Genomic DNA, 20973 nt, shown 5'->3' on the forward strand with positions numbered 1-20973 from the left:
TGACTTGCCCACAGTCACCCAGCTGACAAGTGGCAGAGCTGGGAGTCGAACCCATGACCTCTGACTCCGAAGCCCAGGCTCTTTCCACTGAGCCACGCTGCTTCCCATCATCCCCTGACCCCTGACCCCAGGGGACCATCTCCTCATACACTCTTGTTGCATCCCTACTGAAAGCTCACCTCCTCCGGGAGGCCTTCCCAGCCTGAGCCCCCCTTTCCCTCTGCTCCTCCTCCCCTCCCCATCACCCCGACTCCCTCCCTCTGCTCTACCCCCCTCCCCGCCCCACAGCTCTTGGGTCTACATGTATGTATTTATTATTCTATTTATTTTATAAATGTTATGTGTATATAATTCTATTTATTTACATTGCTGCTATTGATGCCCGTCTACTTGTTTTGTCTTGTTTCCTTGTCTGTCTTCCCCCTTCTAGAGTGGGAGCCCGTTGTTGGGGAGGGATTGTCTCTATCTGTTGCCGAATTGTACTTTCCAAGCACTCAGGACAGTGCTCTGCACATAGTAAGCACTCAATAAATGTGATTGAATGAATGAATGAATCCCCTTCCTGCACTCTGTTTCAACGTCCACCTCCCCCACCGGGTTGTAAGCTCCTTGGGGGTCAGACATTGGGTCTACCTCCTCTTTTTCACTCTTCCAAGCATTAAGTTATAATAGTAATTATAATAATAATAATAATTGTGGTATTAGGCTCTTACTCTGTGCCAGGCACTGTACTAAGCGCTGGGGTGGATACTAGCAAATCGGGTAGGGCACCATCCCTGTCCCACCCGGGGCTCACAGTCTTATGCCCCGTTTTACGGATGAGGAGGCTGAAGCATAGAGAAGTGAAGTGACTCGCCCAGGGTCACACAGCAGACAAGCGGCAGAGCCGGGATTAGAGCCCAGGTCCTCACTTCCAGACCGGGCTCACTGGGCCACTCTGCTTCCGTTCCGAACAGTGCTCGGCACACAGTTAAGCGCCCAGTAAAAGACCGCGACTGGCTTGCTTGATTGCCCACCTTCCAGCTCCCAATTCTATCAATCAATGATACTTAGTAACGATACCAATAATAATCATGGTACTTGTTAAGTGCTTACGATGTGCCAAGCTCTGTTCTAAGCACTGGGGTAGATACAAGTCCATCAGGCTGGGCACAGTCCCTGTCCCACATGGGGGCTCACAGTCTTCATCCCCATTTTACAGAGGAGGTCACTGAAGCCCAGAGAAGTGACTTGCCCAGGGTCACACAGCAGACAAGCGGCGGGATTCAGCGCTTACAGCGGCGCATGGCACATAGTGAGCGCTTAACAAATACCATCGTCGTTATTATCAGAGCCCGGGTCCTTCTGACTCCCAGGCCCGTGCTCTACCCATTAAGTCAAGTTGCTCTGTGCGGAGGACTGTACTAAGCGCTTGGGAGAGTGCAGTACCGTCCACCCAGACTCCTGGCCCCCGTCCACTCTTTGCTCGCATCCCTGCCCGTTCGGGCCAGGCCCCAGACCGCGCTCATCTCCTCCTCCGCCTCCTCCGCCTCCGGCTCTCCGGCTGCCGGGCTCCCGGTCTTGCCCTCTCCTTCCTCAGGACAGCTGCCGGATGCCTCGGCCCTCGGCCCCCACGGTCACTTCCTTCCCAGCCAGGATCCCGGGCCCAGCCGGGTCAGTCAGAGCCCTCCCCCTCGAATTCCGACCCCGGACCCCTCTGGGGACACCCCCCGGCCCCGCTTCTCCTCTAAGAACCGTGGAGGGAAGATAGCCTGTGTGCAGCGAGTAAGACTAGACAGATGACCGCCTCCCCCCTTGAGAAAGTGTAGGAATAAAGCTGCTTTTTTTAAAAAAAATAATAATAAATTAACGGTACTTGTTAAGCGCTTACTATATGCCAGGCACTGTACTGAGCGCCGGGGGAGATACGAGCTAATCAGGTTGGACACAGTCCATGTCCCACCTAAGGCTTGAGCAGCACCGTAGAGTGGATAGATCCCGGGCCTGGGAGTCAGAAGGTCACGGGTTCTGATGCCGGCTCGGCCACTTGTCTGCTGTGTGACCTTGGTCAAGTCACTGCACTTCTCTGGGCCTCAGTCCCCTCATCTGTAAAATGGAGATTGAGACTGTGAGCCCCACGTGGGCCCGGGACTCTGTCCAACCCAATTTGCTCGTACTCCCCCATTCCCAGTGTTTAGTACAGGGCCTGGCACATAGTAAGCCCTTAACCAATATCACAAGTATTATTATTATTATTACAGATGAGGTTCCTGAGGCTCAGAGGAGTGACTTGCTCCAGGTCACCCAGCAGGTCACATGTGGCAGAGCCAGGATCAGAACCCAGGTCCTTCGACTTCCAGGTAGGTGCTCTTTCCTCTAGGGCCGTGCTACTTCTCCTCAGCCCATCAGGTTCATCACGGGCAGGGAACGTGTCTACCGACTCTGTTAGAGTCTACTCTCCAAAGCATTTAGCACAGTGCTCTGCACACAGTAAACACTCGATAAATACCATTAAACGAATCCTTGGGCTGCAGACTATTCATTCATTTCATCAAATCAGTGGAGCGCTTACTGGGTGCAGAGCGCTGTAATGATTCATTCATTCATTCAATAGTATTTATTGAGCGCTTACTATGTGCAGAGCACTGTACTAAGCGCTTGGGATGAACAAGTCGGCAACAGATAGAGACAGTCCCTGCCGTTTGACGGGCTTACAGTGTAATCGGGGGAGACGGACAGACAAGAACAATGGCACTAAACAGCGTCAAGGGGAAGAATGATGCTACTGATGGTATTTGTTAAGCCCTTACTATGTGCCAAGCACTGTTCTAAGGGCCGGGGTAGATACGAGCTAATCAGGTCATCCCACGTGGGGCTCGTAGTCTTAATTCCCATTTTACAGATGAGGGAACCGAGGCACGGAGAAGTTAAGTAACTCGCCCAAGGTCACGCAGCAGACAAGTGGCGGAGGAGGGGGGGTAAGTAGTTTGCCCAAAGTCTGTCCTCTTCCAAGAACGGTGAACGGATACATTCCCTGCCCACAGCGAGCTTCTGGTCTAGAGAGGGTCTCGAGGGGATTAAGACTGTGAGCCCCACGTGGGACAACCTCATTGCCCTTACACCGTGAGCCCATTATTGGGCAGGGATGGTCCCTATCTGCTGCCGAATTGTACATCCCAAGCGCTTAGTACAGTGCTCTGCACATAGTAAGCGCTCAATGAATACACTTGAATGAATGAACGAGGGGGAGAGCTTCCAGTAGGCCTTCTTGGTCCTTCGAGTCGAGGAGCAAGAGGTTCTCACTCCTCAGTGCTGCAGGGGAGGAAGCCCTCTCTAATGCATACCGATCGATGGTATTTATTGAGCGCTTAGACCGTGCGGAGCACTATACTGGGCGCCTAGGAGAGCACGGTGGCCCGGAAGGAGCTTGGGGCCTGGAGGAGCGTGGTCCGGTCTAGCGAGGGGAGCCCGGGCCGGGAGTCGGAGGGGCCCGGGATCTACTACCCGTTCCGCCACTCTGTCCGCCGGGTGACCTCGGGCAAGCCGCTTCACTTCTCTGGGCCTCAGTCACCTCCTCTGTAAAATGGGGGTGAAGACCGTGAGCCCCGCGGGGGCCGGGGGGGCCGCGCGCGACCCGGTCATGGTCGTATCCGCTGGGGCCAGCGCTCCGCACCCAAGAAGCGCTGAACGGACACCCTCCTTTTTTTCTTTCAGAGGGGCTTTCGAGCGGGTCGCCGACCTCGTTCCCTCCTCCGTGAAAGGGGGATGGAGACCGTGAGCCCACCCCGGCCTGGAACCCAGCGAGCGCTCCCCCCCCCCCCCGCCCGACAGATCCGGTAATTATGCCGATCGTTAGTCATGTTGCAGGGGAAGGCTTCCACGTGCTCCCGGGCTGCGGCCCGGACGGGCTCCCCGCCTTCTCCGGCGGCCGAGGACCGGGGGGCCGAGGCCCGGGGGGCCGAGGACCGGGCCTCTCGGACCCGAGACACCGAGGGACGGCGACGGGAAGAGCTTTATTTAGGGATTGAGGGCATCCGGAGGCTTGAGGATGAAGGGGGCGAAGCACAGTCAGGTGTGGAGGGAGGGAGGGAGGGAGGGAGGGGCGGCCGCCCCATCCGGGGTGACCCCGCTGACCCCTCGCCCCCTCTTTCCTGCCTCCTTTCATCCCCCCGCGGCCCCTTCAAGCCGGGCCCCAGTGTCTGTGTCAGTGTCTGTGTGTGTCCGTGTGTGTGTGTGTGAGAGAGAGAGAGAGAGAGAGAGAGAGAGGGTGCGCGCGCGCGGGGGGCGGGGGGCGGGGGAGGGGGCGGGAGCAGCGTCTCCATGGCGACGCGGCGGTGACGTCGCCCGGCGGGGGGCGTGGGCGTCCCGGGCCCGACTGCGATATTAACCCGGGAGGCGGCGGGCGGGAGGGGACAGGACCGGACGGGACGGGACGGGAACGGGATCGGGGATCGGGGATCGGGACGGGACCGGCCGGGAGAGGAGACCGGAGCGGAGCGGAGGAGGACGGGCGCGGCGGCGGCGGCGGCAGCGGGCGGCAGCGGGCCCCGGGCCACGGGACGGGGGAAGTTGCCGGGGGACGCAGGGAGCGGGAGTCCGGGCCCGGCCCGGCCCGGCCCGGTGCAGCGGCGGGGAGCCGCGGCGGCAGGAGCGGGGACAGCCGGGCCGCCTCGCCCCCCACCCCTCCACCCCCGCACCCCCGGACCCGCGACATGAAGACCCCGGCGGACACAGGTGGGGGCGGGAGGGGACGGGAAGGGAGGGGAGGGGAGGGGGCGGCACGTGCGGGCGGCCGGGCGGGCGGCGGGGGGGGGGGGACGACTTGTTGCCGGGGGAAATGGGGGCGCGGGGCGGAGAAAGTTTTGGCGGGGGAGGAAGGCGGGGGTCGGCCGTGCCCCCCGGCCGGGGGGGAGGGGAGGGGGGAGGAGGGGAGGGGGCGGCCGGCCGGGGGCGGCACACTTGTTGCTACTTCTCGGCCGGTCGGGCCGCGCCGCCCCGGGGCCGGGGGCGGAGGAGGAGGAGGGGGCCGGGGGGCCGGGGGGTGGAGGCCCTCCCTGGGGGTTCGGGCGGCAGCCGCGGCTGGGCCCCACCATCCCTCCCCCCTTAAAAAGGGACGGATTCTGTGTGTGTGTGTGTGTGTGTGTGCGCGCGTGTGTCCCTCCCCAGTCACAGACACACGAGACACTGGTGTGTCCGTCCCCGTTCCCCCCAAAGCGGGGAGGGGGGATGGTGGGGTGTCGTCGCCTCCTGTCCGCTCCTCCGGCCCGTTGCGGGGCGGGCTGCGGGCTGCGGGGGCGGGAGGCGCGGACCCCCGTGAGCGTGGGGGCTCCGTGGGCCGGGCCGGGTCGGGTCGGGCCGCGCCGTGCGAGCCCCCCGCGGGGGCCGGGCCCTGACCTTCACGGCGCCGCGTGGCCGGAGGGGGGGCGGGGATGGGGCTGGGGGCGCCCCCTCCTCTGCCTTCCTCCTCCTCCTCCTCCTCCTCCGCCTGCCCCCGGCCCGGCCCTGCCCCGGGGCTCCCGCCCCCTCCCTCCTTCCCTCCCTCCTTCCCTCCCCGCCCCCGGTGATCGGTGGGTGCCCGGTGGTCGCCCCCCCCGCCCGCCTCCCGCCGCCCGCGCCGAGTCGCAAAGTTGGGAGCGGAGCCGAACGGTCGAAAAAGGAACTTTTTGTTTCCGACCGCGCCGCGCGACACTTAAGGTGGCGCCGGACCCGGGGACCCCCTGCCCCCCCTCCCGGCCCCCGGGGACACCCCCTCCCCCCCCGGGACACCCCCCCGGACCCGGGAGGGGCGGGGGGGAGGCGGGACACGGACGCGGGGGAGGCGTTTGCCTTTTTTTTTGCGCCCCCCCCCCCCGGTCGGTCCTGAAGGGGCTCGGCTCCCCCCCCCCCCGCCTTCTCCGGGCCTTGATTTCCCTCCCCGCCCCCTCCCCCAACCCTCCTCTCCCTCATTCCTCTCTCACCCCGGACTTTCCCCCTTTCTAATTCGCCCCTCCCCCGCCCACCCCTCCAGCCCCCTCCTCCCCCTCTCCTCCTCCTTCTCCTCCTCCTCCTCCTCCTCTCCCCCTCCCCCTGCCCCTGTCTGGACTTTGGTCCCCTCCCCCTGCTCCCTCCGGCCCTCTCGGGCCTTGAAGGGGCTTGGGGGGGGGGCGCGGGGGCGAGACTTCCCGCCCCCCAACCCCCTCCTCGCCCCCCTCCTCGCCCCCGCCCCGGTCTGTCCTGTCGGAATCTGGCGGGGAGGAGGAGGAGGAGGAGGGATAAGGGGGGGAGGAGGGGGCGGGGGGCGCCGCTGTTCAAACTTGTTTTCTTCCCGCGGCGGCGGCGGCGGCGGCGAGAACGTGTCTGTGTGTGTGTGTGTAGGTGTGTGTGTGTGTGTCTGTGCCCCAACGTGGCCCGGGAGCGGAGCCCCCCCGGGTCGGGGGTCGGGGGCCGGAGGGCGGGGGCTCGGCCACCCCGCCCGCGAGGAGGGGGCGTCTGTGTGTCCTCCTGTCCGCCCGCCTGCCCGTGCGGGCCTGTGTGCGTGTCTTAGGGTCAGTCACGTGTGGGCCGCGCTCAGACTCCCTGGCTCCGCTCCCGCCCCCGCCCCGCCCCCCTCTTCCCTCCCCCTTCCCCTCCCCCACCCCGAGGGGGGTCAGCCCCGGGGCCGGACCGGGGGCCGGACACTTTGGCCGGGACCCAGAGGTTCTGCTCCCCAGCCCTGCTTCTCCTTCCTCGCTTGTGGGACCGGCTCGCCCGCTTTTCTCCTCCTCTTCTTCTTCTCTTCTTGTTTTCCCCTCTCTCTCACACACACACACACACACACACACACACGCACGCACAGAGGCAGACGCAGACAGAGAGACACACACACACACCCAGGCCCCGGGGCCCGCGCCGTGTGGGGGCGGCCGTGCCCCTGCCCGTGCCCGTGCTGGCACCGGCACCCGGCACCCGCACCAGACGCCGCCGCCGCCGAGGCCTCTGCCTCTGCCCGCCGGGCACCGCGGGTGTGGCAGGCCGGGACGCCCCGGGCCCGGGAGGGAGGTTGTGCGGACTTGTGGAGGGAGGGGACGGGCGGGCCGGCCGGCCGGACCCGCCTGCGTGTGTCCCCCCCACGCGTGTATGTGTGTGTCCCCTGGCCTTCCGCTGACTGGCCCCCTCCTTCCCTGTCTGTCCGCTCTCCGCCCCTCTTAGTTCCCACTTCCTGTTTTCCTCCCTGCTCTGGCTGGTCCTCCTCCTCCTCCTCCTCCTCCTCCTCCTCCTCCTCCTCCTCCTCCTCCCCCTCCCCCGGCCTTGGCGCCATTGGCAGCCGGAGCGGGGGTGGGAGTGGGAGTGGGGGGGTGCAGAGGACACGCTAGGATGACTTTGCCACTCACCCCGCAACTTTCAGGGGGTTTGACTGGCCGGGGAAGGCCGGCTCCCCGCGTCCCCCCGGGGACCCCTTCTGCCAACCTCGACTTCCTACGCTCCCCCTCCCTCCGAATCTGCACGGGGGCGGGGGGGGGGGGGCGGGACACGACTCACAAGTGCTCCGCACAGCGGCGTGCACGCACACACATATACACACACACACGCACACACACGCCCGTGCCTGTCTCTGCCGCCCTCGGGAACAGAGCCCCATTGAGAGACCCTGACGTCACCCCCGTCCTGGGGAAAAGGCCCCTGTGTATGTCTGGGTCGGAGTTTTTGACGGCTGGGGAAGCCGGACACCTGGGTTGGGGAGGGGCGGGGTGCGTGGGTTCGCTTCAGGGAAGAGTAAGGCCCCGGGGTGGACGGGGCGGAGGGGGGGAGGCCGGGGGGGTGGCGGCCCGCGGAGGCGGGCGGGCGGTCCGGGGCCCGGGGATGGCATAGAGCCGGGAGCTGGACGGAAGAAGTCCGGGGTCTGCCAGGTGGGCCGGAGGCCGGCCTACTGGGGGAGCAACAGCGGCAGCCTTTCCCCCCATCCCTAGCCCAGAATGCAGCTGGCTCTGGGGTGAGATTTCCACCCCCCCCTTCTTTTCCGGCCTCCTTCTCTCCCTTTGTGTGTGAGTCTCTCTTTTTCCCTCTCCCTCTCTCTCTCTCTCCCCGCAAAGTTTATTTTTAGCATCTCGCTCCCCCGCTCCCAGGCCCCGTCGCCGCGGTGCCGGTTGCCTGGTTACCGGGACACGGAAGCCGGGGTGGGGTGGGGGGACGGACGGACCGGGACCGGTAGGGTGGGGAGAGTAGGGGAAGGGGGTGAAAGTCGCTGGGTCGCGGCCCCCTCCTCCCGCCCCACCCTGGGGTGTCTCCATCCTCTCCCCCGCCCGCCCTCCCGAGGCAGGACGTTTCGGGCCCGAGGAGGGGGCAGGAGCCGGCGAAGGGGCTGGATAGGGAGGAGGGGGCGTTCCAGAGGGCGAGTTGGGGGCTGGGGCTCTTGGGTGACCAGATGACAACTGAACGGTTGCTCTGCTCTTTCCTGCGTGCCCTTGGTGCCGCTGGCCCCTCTCTCCCGCCTTCTCCCCCCCCCCCCCCCCCCCCCCGCCCCCTCCATTACCGGCTGTGTCGGCGCTGAATTATTGATGGAGCCTGATTGGGGTTTGGGAAATGGTGGCAACCGCAGCCCCCCGCCCCCTCCCGCCCCCCCACCAACCTCTCCCCCTGGGGCCCGGCCCACCGCCGCCAACCTCTGCCCAAGGTTAATGCTACCTCGGCCCTAGGGAGACCGGTCCTGTCTCCCGCCATCCGGCCTAGAGACACCGGGACCCGCCGCAAAAGATGGGCTGAGGGGTGGGGAGGGAGTCGGGGCTGGGCCGGGGCGGGTCGGGGGGAGGGGGAGCGCCTCTGGGTGCTGGCGGGGAAAAGAAAAGACACCTGGATCTGGGGAGGGTCTCAGCAGGGGAGCGGTGGCTGGAGAAGAGAGCACCACGGGCACATCCCCTGGGTTCTGGGAAGGGATCGGGGAGCACTTAGTCCTCTATCTCAAGCAAGAGGAGCACGCACGCGTGCGGGTGCTGACCTCATCAAAACCCATCCCCGACCCACCCCTGCCGCTCTGCTCCTTGGAAGCGTAATTGCCCCCAAGGGATGGGGGGGGGGAAGATAAGGTGGGAGAAGGGACGGGGGCGTCTGAGCGGCTCAAGACGGGCGAGTGGGGAAGGGGGGTGGTCTCTCAGCAAGGGGCGGGGGGGTCGGATGGTGGCGGGCGGGTGGGAGCTCTGCCCTGAGACTCGGGGAGCTCCGGGTGTGGATGTGCGTGTGGATGTGTGGGTGTGCGTGTGTGTCTCGACTGCCCCTTCCTGCCCCTCCCCCTCTGGCAGCCCTGCCCGCCGGCCTGGCTCCCCGCCCGAGCCCCTGGCACCGGCCCCAGGCCCCGGCAGCCACCGGTTTCCTGTTTCTCCCGGTGTCTCCTCCGCCGGCTCCAGCTCTCCCCCTGCAGCGCCGCTCACTCCCTCACACCCTGCCTCGGTCTCTCCCTCTTCCCCCCTCCCCCCCGCACCCCCTCCCGAGGCGCCTGGGCTCAAGCTGTGGACCCGAGCCCGGCCGGGGCCTGGCGAAGGAAGAAAGGATGGGGCACCTGGGTTCTGGGCGGGGGCGGGGTGGTGACCGCGGGCCTCCTCCTCCTCTCCCGCCCGCAGGCTTCGCCTTCCCGGACTGGGCCTACAAGCCCGAGTCGTCGCCGGGCTCCCGGCAGATCCAGCTGTGGCATTTCATCCTGGAGCTGTTGCGGAAGGAGGAGTACCAGGACGTCATCGCCTGGCAGGGGGACTACGGCGAGTTCGTCATCAAGGACCCCGACGAGGTGGCCCGCCTCTGGGGGGTCCGCAAGTGCAAGCCCCAAATGAACTATGACAAGCTCAGCCGGGCCCTGCGGTGAGCTTGGGGGTGGGCGAGCTGGGGGTGGGCGAGCTGGGGGTCGGCGTGTGTGCGTGGAGGGGTACGGGGGCGCCCGGAGCGGTGTGTGTGGGTGGGGGGGGGTCCCTGTTCTCAACCTCCCCATCCACCCCCCCGCAGCTACTACTATAACAAGCGGATCCTGCACAAGACTAAAGGGAAACGCTTCACCTACAAGTTCAACTTCAACAAACTGGTGCTGGTGAACTACCCCTTCATCGACGTGGGGCTGGCCGGTGAGTCTCCCGCCTCGGGGCGGGGAGAGCGAGGAGGTTGAGGGGGGCGGAGAGGGGGGTCGGTCGGTCAGTCGTATATATTAGACGCTTACCGGAGGCAGAGCACGGGACTAAGCACTTGGGAGAGGACGGTCTGACAGACGCCTTCCCTTCCCCCAAGAGCGTGTGGGTCTGCGCCCGCGCCAGGGTGGCCCTCCTGGCCCCTCATCCCGGGCAGTCAGCCCGTCGGGCGTGTTTATCGAGTGCTTGCCGGGGGCAGGGCCCTGTACTAAGCGCTTGGGAGAGGATGATGCAACACATATTCCCTGGCCACAGGGAAGACGTGTGGGCGCGGGAGGGCGCGCCCCCGTCCCGCCCCCTGGGCCCCGGCGGGGGTGCGGGCCGGGGCCGGGGCCCTGACCCGGGTACCCCGGTCTCCCCCTCCCCCCGGCAGGCGGGGCGGTGCCCCAGAGCGCGCCCCCGGTCCCGTCGGGCGGCAGCCACTTCCGCTTCCCGCCGTCGACGCCGTCGGAGGCCCTGTCGCCCACGGAGGACCCCCGCTCCCCGCCGGCCTGCTCGGCGGCGGCGGCCGCCTCGGCGTCGTCGCTGTTCTCGGCCGTGGTGGCCCGGCGGCTGGGCCGCGGCTCGGTCAGCGACTGCAGCGACGGGGCCTCGGCCACCTCGGAGCTGGAGGAGCCCCTGGGCGAGGACCCCCGGGCCCGGCCGCCGGGGCCCCCCGAGCTGGGCGCCTTCCGCGGCCCGCCCCTCGCCCGCCTGCCCCCCGACGCCGGCGTCTTCCGCGTCTACCCGCGCCCCCGCGGCGGGCCCGAGCCCCTCAGCCCCTTCCCCGTCTCGCCGCTGGCCGGGCCGGGCTCCCTGCTGCCGCCCCAGCTCTCCCCGGCCCTGCCCATCACGCCCACCCACCTCGCCTACACCCCGTCCCCGACGCTCAGCCCCATGTACCCGGGGGCCGGGGCGGCGGGCCCCGGGGCCTCGGCGCCCGGCGGCTCCCATTTCTCCTTCAGCCCCGAGGACATGAAACGCTACCTGCAGGCTCACACCCAGAGCGTCTACAACTACCACCTCAGCCCCCGCGCCTTCCTCCACTACCCCGGCCTGGTGGTGCCCCAGCCCCAGCGCCCGGACAAGTGCCCGCTGCCCCCGCTGCCCCCCGAGACGCCCCCGGCCCCGTCGTCCTCCTCCTCCTCCTCCTCGTCGTCCTCCTCCTCCTCGTCGTCGTCCTCCTCCTCCTCCTCCTCCTCCTCCCCGTTCAAGTTCAAGCTGCAGCCGCCCCCCCTGGGCCGCCGGCAGCGGGCGGAGAAGGGGTCCGGCGGGGACGGGGGCCCCGGGCCCGGCCAGCCGGCGCCCGCCCCCGCCCCGCCGCCGCCCCAGATCAAGGTGGAGCCCATCTCCGAGGGCGAGTCGGAGGAGGTGGAGGTGACGGACATCAGCGACGAGGACGGGGAGGGCGAGGTCTTCAAGGCCCCCCGCGCGCCCCCGGCCCCCGCCAAGCCGGAGCCCGGCGAGCCCCCCGGGGCGCAGTGCATGCCCCTCAAGCTGCGCTTCAAGCGGCGCTGGAGCGAGGACTGCCGGCTGGAGGGGGGCGGCGGGCCCGCCGGGCCCGACGACGAGGGCGAGGACAAGAAGGTGCGCGGAGACGGGGCGGGGGGCGGCCCCGGCGGGGCGGGGGCCGAGGGGCCCGGCGGCGGACCCCCGGTCCCGGCCCCGCCCCGCCGGGTCAGCGCCGACCTGCAGCACGCCACGGCCCAGCTCTCGCTGGAGAACCGGGACTCCTGAGGCCCCCCCGGCCCCCGCCCCGCGGCCCCCCGAATCGTCCCCTTCTCCCCCGCTCCCCAGCTCCTCTGCTGCCTTAACCCCCCCCTCCCCCCCTCCAACACACCCACTCCTCCCTGGGGGAGGGGGGCGGGCGGGTCTCTGGGGCCCGGCTCCAAATCCGTTCTCTTCCCCGGCTGCCCCTCTCCTCCCTCCCCCAGTTTTGTATAAAATCTTTCATTTTTGTTTTTTATGGTTCAGTTGAAAGGTGGGGGGGTGCGGGGGGGCGGGGGTGGTGGAGGGGAGGGGAGCCCGGGGGGCGGGACTGTCCCCGTCTCTGTATTGATCTCTGGGCTGGGGGAGGGCTGGGGGTGGGGAGGGGGGAGAGGGGCCTGCTGGTTTGGGGAATTTTTATTTTTAAAAGAAAAAAAAAACAAGGAGGCGGAGGCCTCATCACCCAGGAAGTTTTATAACAATCGCTTAGGAATAAAAGCCTTCTGCCCATCCCGTCCTCCCCCCGCCAAGTCCCCTGCCCTCTCCCCCCGAGTCCTGCCCTCCTCTCCCCTCTGGGGCACAGCACAGTCTCCCCCCGCCCCCCACCTCCCCCCCCCCCCGTCGCTTTTCCCTGCCCCCCCTGCTTCCTCGGCCCCCTACCTGGGGCTCAGCTAGTGCCTGGGGCCCACCCCCTCCCCCAAGCCCCTTCCCCCCCCCTCCCCCGGCGGGGGGGGGGTCCAGGGTGACTGACTGACCGCTGCCCCCCACCCCCTCCCCGGGGGTGAGGGCCAGTTTTCTGATGAACCAAAAATTTCTGGGGGGAAGGGGAGGGAGGGGGCAGAGTTTCTCTCCACAAGTGCCTGCCAACGTCACCTGCTGCCGCCCCCACCCCACCCCCAGCCCCCTCCTCCGGCTCCCCACCTCGGGGGGCCCCCCCCCGGCCCGGACCCCCGCGGGGGTGGGGAGGGGGCGCCGGGGCCCCCGCCCCGGGGTGGGCTTTGGGGGGCGGGCGGAGGGGGAGCGGGGGTGCCGAGCCTTACCCGAGGTGGGGGTCTGGGGAGGGGGACGCCGGAGAATGTATCGGAAACAATAAAAACTCTTTGGACCTTTTCCGGGTTGGCTGAGTGTGTGTTGGGGGGGAGAAGGGGCGGGGAGGCCGTCGCTGGGGGTCTCGGGGATGGAGGGGGAAGGATGGAGGGGGGGGAGGGGGCGGCCGGGCCGCGCTCCCGGGGTGATGTAAGGCTCCGGGGGGGGGGGGGGGGGGTCGGGGGGCCGGGGGCGGCGGCGACTATTTCGGGAAACGGGGCGGGGCCCCGTTGCGGGGCAACGCGGATGCAAATGCGCCGAGGAGGCCCCCGCAGGGCCGGGACCCCGAGGGCGCAGCCACGGGGCCGCGCATGCGCCGGGCGGCGGCGCCAGGCGCGCGGGGAGGGGGGGCCACCGGCCGAAGCATCACCGTTATATAACGGCCGTGGCGCTCCCCGCCCCATCCTCTCCCCCGGCCGCGGAGGTCCCGCGGGAAGCCGCCCGCCCCGGGAGGGACGACGACGACGACGACGACGACGACTTTTCCTCCCGCCCGGCGCGGCGCGGCGCCGAGCGGCGTGGCGTGGCGCCGGGTGGCCGCCAGGGGGCGGCGTGGCCCAGTCCTCCCCGCGCCGAGAACTACAATTCCCAGAAGCCTCGGGGTCGCCAGGCCGGGGCCTTCTGGGACATGGAGTTTTCGCGCGGGGACCGGGGGCTGCTGGGAGGCCGAGTTGCCGCCCGCGCGCGGCCCAGGGGCGGCCGGGCCGGGGGCTCCGTCGGGGAGCGGGGGGAGGGGGAACGAAGAATCCCGGACGATCGGGGCGGCGGACAACGGGCGAAGGGGAAGGCGGGCCCCTCCGTCTGGCTTGGACTTTCAGGCTTGGACTTCATTTCCCAGAGCGCTCTGGGATCGCCCGGACCGTCGTCCCCGGCATCCGGCGGAACCCGCCCGGGTCCCGACCCCCGCCCTTGTGGGGGTGCCCCGCGCTCCGTCTCCCCACTAAAGCGGGGACCGCGGGAGGAGAGCGGACTTTAGTTAGGCGCCTCCCCCGCTCCCCGGAATTGCTCCCGGAGCGGCGGGGAGTGAGGCGGGGGGGGAGGAATCCCTCCGCGGTCTCCCGCGATCCCGGGGTGAGGTGAGGGGGGCGGGGGGCGGGGGGAGTTCCGCTTCCCAGCATTCCTCGGGAGGGCGGAGACCCGGATGAGGAGCCGCCTCCGAACTCGGTTTCCCAGAAGCCCCCGGGGCGGAGGGCTCCATCTCCTGCGCTGCCCCGGCGCGCGCCGGGCCCCCTAACGGGGGGGGGGGGAGGGGCAGGGACTGCATTTCCCAGAGTGCCCCGCGGCTGGCCGCTCGGCCGGAGCCGGAGCCGGAGCGGAGCCGGAGCGGAGCGGCCGCGGCCTGGAGCAGCCCCGGAGCCCGGCCCGGCCGCGGCCCCCGCCCCCGCCCCCGCCCCCGCCCCCGCCCCAGCCCCGCGGCCTCGGCGCCATGAGCGGCGGAGTCCCCACGGCGGGAGGAGCCGGGGCCCCCGGGGGCTCGGGCCGGCCCCGGACCAGCTCGTTCGCGGAGCCCGGAGGAGGAGGAGGAGGAGGAGGCGGCGGCCAAGGGGCCAAGGCGCCGGTGGGGCCCGGGGGATCCGGGGGCGCCGCCGGAGGGACCGGCAGCGTCGGCGGGGCCGGGACCAGCTTCCCCCCGCCCGGAGTCAAACTGGGGCGTGAGTCACGGGGTCCCGCCGGACCGCACCGGGAGGGGGGGCGAGGAGGGAGATCGGGGGCGGGGGAAAGGGGCGGAGGTCAAAGGTCAGCCTCCCCCTCCCCCCCCCCCCCGGCCTGCTTTCTAGGTGACAGCGGGAAGGTGACCACGGTGGTGGCCACCCCGGGACAGGGACCCGAGCGGTCCCAGGAGGTGTCCTACACCGACATCAAGGTGATCGGCAACGGCTCCTTCGGCGTCGTCTACCAGGCCCGACTGGCCGAGTCCGGGGAGCTGGTGGCCATCAAGAAGGTGCTGCAGGACAAGAGGTTCAAGGTAGCCGAGCCGTCGGGGTCGGGGTCGAGGTGCCAAGGCCGGGCCGCGGGCCCCAGGAGGGAGGCCCGGGGGGCAGGGACAGGATGGCGGGCACTCTGGGGGTCCCGCGGCGGGTGGGCCGCACCCCCGGCTCAGCCCGGTGACGGGGGAGGCCGGGTTTCCCCCTCCAGACCTCCGGCTCCCCGGGGGCCGGGAACCCCTCCACCCGCCGTCGGGGCGTACTCTACGAGGCGCCCAGTACACCCAGTACGGCGCCCCGCACTCGGTAAGTGGCCCCGGGTGGATCCCTTTAGAATCGGGAGCTGCAGATCATGCGCAAGCTGGACCATTGCAACATCGTGCGGCTGCGCTATTTCTTCTACTCCAGCGGCGAGAAGGTGAGGCCGGGCCGCGGGGGGCGGAAGGGGCGCGGGGCGGGGGGAGCCCCGGAGAGATCACCCGGCCCCCTCCTCTCCGGGCAGAAGGACGAGCTCTACCTGAACCTGGTGTTGGACTTCGTGCCGGAGACGGTCTATCGGGTGGCCCGCCACTTCACCAAGGCCAAGCTGACCATCCCCGCCATCTACATCAAGGTGGGGTGAGGGGGCGGAGGTGGGCGGGAGGAAACCGACGGCCCCCGCCGCCCCTGATCGCCCGTCCTGACCTCCCCGCCCGTGGCTCCCCGCCCCCTTCCTCTCCCCCGGCCTCTGGCCTGCAGGTCTACATGTACCAGCTGTTCCGGAGCCTGGCCTACATCCACTCGCAGGGCGTCTGCCACCGGGACATCAAGCCCCAGAACCTCCTGGTCGACCCGGACACGGCCGTCCTCAAGCTCTGCGACTTTGGCAGGTGAGGGGGGCCGAGGGGCGAGAGAGGGGGGACCGAGCCCCCCGCCTCCAGCCCCCCACACCCACCCTCTGGCCGCCGGTCATCCCCCTCCCCGCTCCAACCCGTCCGCTTTCTTTCCCCTGTCCACCTCCCGCAGCGCCAAGCAGCTGGTCCGCGGGGAGCCCAACGTCTCGTACATCTGCTCCCGTTACTACCGCGCCCCAGAGCTCATCTTCGGCGCCACCGACTACACCTCGTCCATCGGTCAGAGGCGCCGGGGGGAGGGCGGCGGGAGGGGGGACCGGGAGGCGGCGGGGCCGGAGGCGGGGGGCCCGGTCAAGACCGAGCGGGCCGGCTCCCCTTCCCCTCACAGACGTGTGGTCGGCCGGCTGCGTCCTGGCCGAGCTGCTCCTGGGCCAGCCCATCTTTCCCGGGGACAGCGGCGTCGACCAGCTGGTGGAGATCATCAAGGTGGGGGGACCGTAGCCGCCCACCCCCCAACGGCTCCTCCCGGTCGGGCCCCTCCTCTCCCCGGCACGACCAGAGGCGGTTGGCGGGGCGGCGTGGGACCTGCGTCCCGGCGGGATGACGGCCCCGGGGGTCGCCGGACCTCACGGTTTCCCGGCCTCCGACAGGTCCTGGGGACTCCAACCCGGGAGCAGATTCGGGAGATGAATCCCAACTACACCGAGTTCAAGTTTCCCCAGATCAAGGCCCACCCGTGGGCAAAGGTGCGGCGGGGGGTGGGGCTCTGGGGGCGGAGAAACAGGGATGGGGGGCAGTTGCGGGGCTCCTCGGAACCTCCGGGTCGCAACCCCCTCGACCCCCAGGTGTTCAAGACGCGGACGCCGCCGGAAGCCATCGCGCTGTGCTCGCGCCTGTTGGAGTACACGCCGGCCACGCGCCTCTCCCCGCTGGAGGCCTGCGCCCACAGCTTCTTCGACGACCTGCGCCGCCCCGGGGCCCAGATGCCCAACAGCTGCCAGCTCCCGCCCCTCTTCAACTTCAGCCCCGTCGGTGAGCGGGCGGGGGGGGGGGGGGGGGGGGGGGGGCGGGGGCCCGGCCCCACGGGTCCCTCCTTCCTCGCGGCCCCGGCCCTGACCCGGCTCCGCCCCTTCCTCTGTCACGGCCAGAGCTGTCCATCCAGCCGTCCCTCAACACCGTCCTCATCCCCTCTCACCTGCGGTCGCCGGGCGGCTCTGCTCCCTGCACCCCGGCCTCCCACGGTGAGTGTGCGGGGCGAGGCGGGAGGGGATGGGGGACCGAGGGGGGCGCAGGGCGGGCTTGGGCCCCACTCACTCACCCGCCCGCCCTCCCTCTCCGTAGGAGAGCCCCGGCTCGGAACGGAGCGGTCGCCCGCCGAGGCCTCGCCGTCCCTCAGCAACTCCTCCTGAGGGCCCCGGCCTCCTGTCACCCTGTCCCCTTCCCCCCCCCCAACCCCCACCCTGGGGAAGAGCCCCCTTGGAAGGACCTGGAGAGTCAGCGAGGCGGCGTCCGGCCCGTTCCTCTCTCCGGGGGCCCCCCCCCCCCCCCATCCCCTACCTTGGCCTGGCCTTGGGAGAGGGGGCTGCTGGCGGGGTGGTGGGGCGGGAAGGGGGAGGGGCATGCAGCCTCTCCCCACTTTCCCCTCCCTGTCTGATTTGGCTTTGTGGGGAAGCGGGCGTTTTAAGAGGATTTTAAAGCCGGGGTGGGGGGCGGCGCAAGGGGGAAGGGGAAGAGACTCCCCTATCCTGGAGGAGCCCCTGCTCCCCCAGCCCCACCGACTCAGGGTGGAGGGCGAGGTTCACGCTCCCCCCTACCCCCCCCCCCATCGTCCCTTGTAAATAGGTGTGGACCCATCCTCCCCGACCCGTGCCTAGCTTTCCCTGGTGTAAATAGATTGTTAAAATTTTTTTCTTAAAGAAAATGTCACTGATTCACGCTGCCCTCCCCATCCCCGTCCGGCGCCTCTCTCCCCCCTCCGGGACCCCGCTCCCGTGATCCCCCTCCCGCCCTACCCCTTCTCCTCCGGCCCTCCTCGTCCCCACGGCCTGGGCTAAAGCAGAAGGAGCAGAGCAGGCCTGCCTCCCCCCACCCTCCCGTCCCGTCCCCCCCCCGCCCCGCCCCACGTGTTCCTCGCTCCAGTAGGGTTTGCCTGTGTACAGACCGCTCTCCAATAAATTATTGGCATGAAAAGGGGTGATCTAGCCCGGCCTCTGCTTCCTGGGTTTGGCCGGGGGGAGAGGGGATGGGGCGGAGGAGACCTGGGGTCACACGGTCCGGCGGGGCCACGCCGGGCTGGGAGGGGCGCCCCTTGCCCCCGGACCCCGTCGGGTGGGGAGGTCACGAGGTAAGAAGGGGACGGCCGGGGTCCCGGCAAGCAGCAAGCCAAATTTTAATGTGCGTCCGGCCCCGCCCCCGCCCCTCAGACGAAGGCGGCGTCGAGCTGCAGCAGGCCGCCGGACCCCAGCGCCGCCTGGCAGAGCTGCAGCGTGTCCTCCAGGGCCAGGGGCTGGGCCGTCTCGATGATGGCGATGGTCTCGCCCAGCTCGTTGCACATGATGGTCTGGCGGGGAGGGGCGGGCGGCGGGGGGGCCGGGGGGGGCGTCAGCCCGTGGACCCGCTGGTGCAGCCGCAGCCCCGCGGCCGCCGCGAACCGCCGCCCGCAGACGCCGCAGCCGTGGGGCCGCAGCCCCGCGTGGCGCCGCTGGTGGCGGGACAGCCCGCCCGCGCTGGCCAAGGCCTTGCCGCACAGCGGGCAGGGGAAGGCCGGGCGCTCGGCCCCCTCGGCGTGGACGGCGGCCGCGTGGGCCCGCAGGCGGGAGGCCCGGGAGAAGGCGGCCGGGCAGCGGGGGCAGGGGAAGGGGGGCGGGGCGCCCGGGCGGGCCGGCCGGCCGTGGAGCAGCCGGTGCTGCTGCAGGTTGGAGCTCTGGGTGAAGCGCTTGCCGCAGTCCGGGCAGGGGTAGGGCCGGGCGCCCGTGTGGGTCAGCTGGTGGCGGCTCAGGTTGGCGAGGGAGGCGAAGGTCTTGCCGCAGTCGGCGCACTGGAAGGGCCGCTCGCCCGTGTGCGTCCGCAGGTGGTTGCGCACGTGCACCAGCTTCTTGAAGCCCTTGCCGCAGACGCCGCAGCGGTGGCGGCGCTCGGGGGGGGGCGTGGACCGCGCGCCGGTGCCGCGCCAGCCGGGCGGGCGAGGAGAAGGCCTTGGGGCACTGCGGGCACGGCAGGGCGGGGGGCGGGGGCGGAGGCGGAGGCGGCGGCGGCGGCGGGGGGCCCGGCGGCGCGCCGCTCTTGCCCGCGTGCGTGCGCCGGTGGTACAGGAACTTGGTCATGTTGCTGAAGGCCTTTCCGCAGGGGCAGCGGTGGAGGGGGTTGGCGGTGTGCACGCGGCGGTGGGCCACCAGCGTCAGCTCCGTGCCGAAGCCGCGGCCGCAGTCCACGCAGAGGTAGCGGGCCTCGCCCCGGTGCAGCCGCGCGTGCCGCTCCAGCGACGCCGCCTTCTTGAAGACCTTGGAGCAGGCGGGGCACTCGTGGGTCGCGTCCTCGTGGGCGCGGCCGTGGGCCAGGAGCCGGTTGGCCGAGCTGAAGCCGCGCTGGCACTGGGCGCAGCGGAAGGCGGCGGGCGGCAGGGCGTGGGCGTCCCGCCGGTGGCGCCTCAGCTCGTCGGCCGACGGCCAGGGGAGACGGCAGTCGGCGCAGCGGTGGGCCCGGCCCGGGGCCTCGGGCTCGCCCGCCTCCTGCCCGGCGTCCCCCTGGGGCTCCTCTCCCTCCTCCTCGTCCTCCCCGCCGTCGCTCTCCTCCTTGTCCAGCGAGGCGAAGTGGGTGCCCTGGTGCTCCAGGAAGTCCTCGGGCGTGGCGAAGAGCCGGGCGCACTCGGGGCACTCGTAGGGCTCCATGGGCGGAGGCGGAGGCGGAGGCGGCGGAGATGGCGGCGGAGGCGGCGGCGGCGGCTCCGCGTCCGCCGGGTGCCGGGCATCCCGGTGCGCCAGCCACAGGCCGGGGGAGGCGAACAGCTCCCGGCAGTGGCCGCACTGGTACTGGACCCGGCCGGGGAGGTGGTCGAGGCGGTCTTGCGGGTCGGGGACCCCCGCCCCTTGCACGTGGGCGTCCTGGTGGGCGAGGAGCTGGGCGGGCGTCAGCAGGAGCTGGCCGCACTCGAGGCACCGGAAGCGACCGTCGTCGGGCGTCGAGGGCGGGTCCGGGGGCAGGTGGTGTTGCTGGTGCAGGAGCACGGCCTCCAGGGCGTCGAACAGCAGGCCGCACTCGGAGCACATGTACTGCGGCTGGAAGAACACGGACGCCGCCCCGTCCTCCTCCTCCTCCTCCCCCGCCTCCTCCTCCCCCGCCTCCTCCTCCCCCCCCGCCTCCTCCGCCATGGCGGGCGGAAGCGGGGCCCGGGCCGGACGCTCAGCCACCCCCTGAGGCGGCCGCGCTCCGACCGGGCCCCTTCCCCTCAGCCCCGGGCCGCGACACCCCGCACCATCGCCGCCGCTCATTGGCTGCCGCGCCCTCCTCCCGGCGGCCAATCCGCGCCGTCTGACGTCAGAGGCCGGGAGGGAGGGGGGGAGCCGCCCCCGCGCGCCTGCGCACTACGGGCGTCCGCCCTCCGCCCGCGCCGCCCCTCCCTTCCTTCAGTAATCTGTATAATAATGCTGGTATTTGTTAAGCGCTTACTACGTGCAGAGCACTGTTCTAAGCGCTGGGGGAGAGGCCGGGTCATCAGGTGGTCCCACGGGAGGCTCACAGGCTTCATCCCCCTTTGACAGATGAGGGAACTGAGGCCCAGAGAATAATAATGTTGGTATTTGTCAAGCGCTTACTAGGTGCAGAGCACTGTTCTAAGCGCTGGGGGAGAGGCCGGGTCATCAGGTGGTCCCACGGGAGGCTCACAGGCTTCATCCCCCTTTGACAGATGAGGGAACTGAGGCCCAGAGAATAATAATGTTGGTATTTGTCAAGCGCTTACTAGGTGCAGAGCACTGTTCTAAGCGCTGGGGGAGATACAGGGTCATCAGGTGGTCCCACATGAGGCTCACAGGCTTCATCCCCCTTTGACAGATGAGGGAACTGAGGCCCAGAGAATAATAATGTTGGTATTTGTCAAGCGCTTACTATGTGCAGAGCACTGTTCTAAGCGCTGGGGGAGATGCAGGGTCATCAGGTTGTCCTACGTGAGGCTCACAGTCTTCATTCCCATTTGACAGATGAGGGAACTGCGGCCCAGTGAAGTGACTTGCCCACAGTCACCCAGCTGCCAAGGGGCAGAGCTGGGAATCGAACCCATGACCTCGGACTCCCAAGCCGGGCTCTTTCCACTGATCCACGCTTGTATCGGTGCCCCCCCCCCCCATT

General features: G+C 69.4%; 3 protein-coding genes across 3 annotated transcripts; 2 read left to right on the forward strand and 1 right to left on the reverse strand.

The window, feature by feature from the left end:
- Positions 1 to 4517: 4517 nt before the first annotated feature.
- On the forward strand, positions 4518 to 11849 carry ERF (ETS2 repressor factor). Its single transcript, XM_029064562.2, has 4 exons — positions 4518 to 4713; positions 9549 to 9783; positions 9925 to 10040; positions 10474 to 11849. The coding sequence occupies exons 1-4, from the start codon at positions 4692 to 4694 to the stop codon at positions 11814 to 11816; spliced, it is 1716 nt and encodes a 571-aa protein (XP_028920395.1). The 5' UTR covers positions 4518 to 4691; the 3' UTR covers positions 11817 to 11849.
- Positions 11850 to 14264: 2415 nt separating this feature from the next.
- Positions 14265 to 17824, forward strand: GSK3A (glycogen synthase kinase 3 alpha). Its single transcript, XM_029066098.2, has 11 exons — positions 14265 to 14524; positions 14651 to 14838; positions 15132 to 15215; positions 15300 to 15410; positions 15536 to 15666; positions 15803 to 15909; positions 16019 to 16116; positions 16281 to 16376; positions 16476 to 16662; positions 16779 to 16871; positions 16972 to 17824. The coding sequence occupies exons 1-11, from the start codon at positions 14299 to 14301 to the stop codon at positions 17037 to 17039; spliced, it is 1389 nt and encodes a 462-aa protein (XP_028921931.1). The 5' UTR covers positions 14265 to 14298; the 3' UTR covers positions 17040 to 17824.
- Positions 17825 to 17995: 171 nt separating this feature from the next.
- ZNF526 (zinc finger protein 526) lies at positions 17996 to 19997 on the reverse strand. Its single transcript, XM_029065022.1, is given in 2 exon segments — positions 17996 to 18772; positions 18774 to 19997. Coding segments are annotated over 2 exon segments (1947 nt in total). The 3' UTR covers positions 17996 to 18049.
- Positions 19998 to 20973: the final 976 nt, after the last annotated feature.

This window comes from Ornithorhynchus anatinus, chromosome 5, assembly GCF_004115215.2.
Source record: "Ornithorhynchus anatinus isolate Pmale09 chromosome 5, mOrnAna1.pri.v4, whole genome shotgun sequence".
In the NCBI taxonomy this organism is placed as follows: Eukaryota; Metazoa; Chordata; class Mammalia; order Monotremata; family Ornithorhynchidae; genus Ornithorhynchus; species Ornithorhynchus anatinus.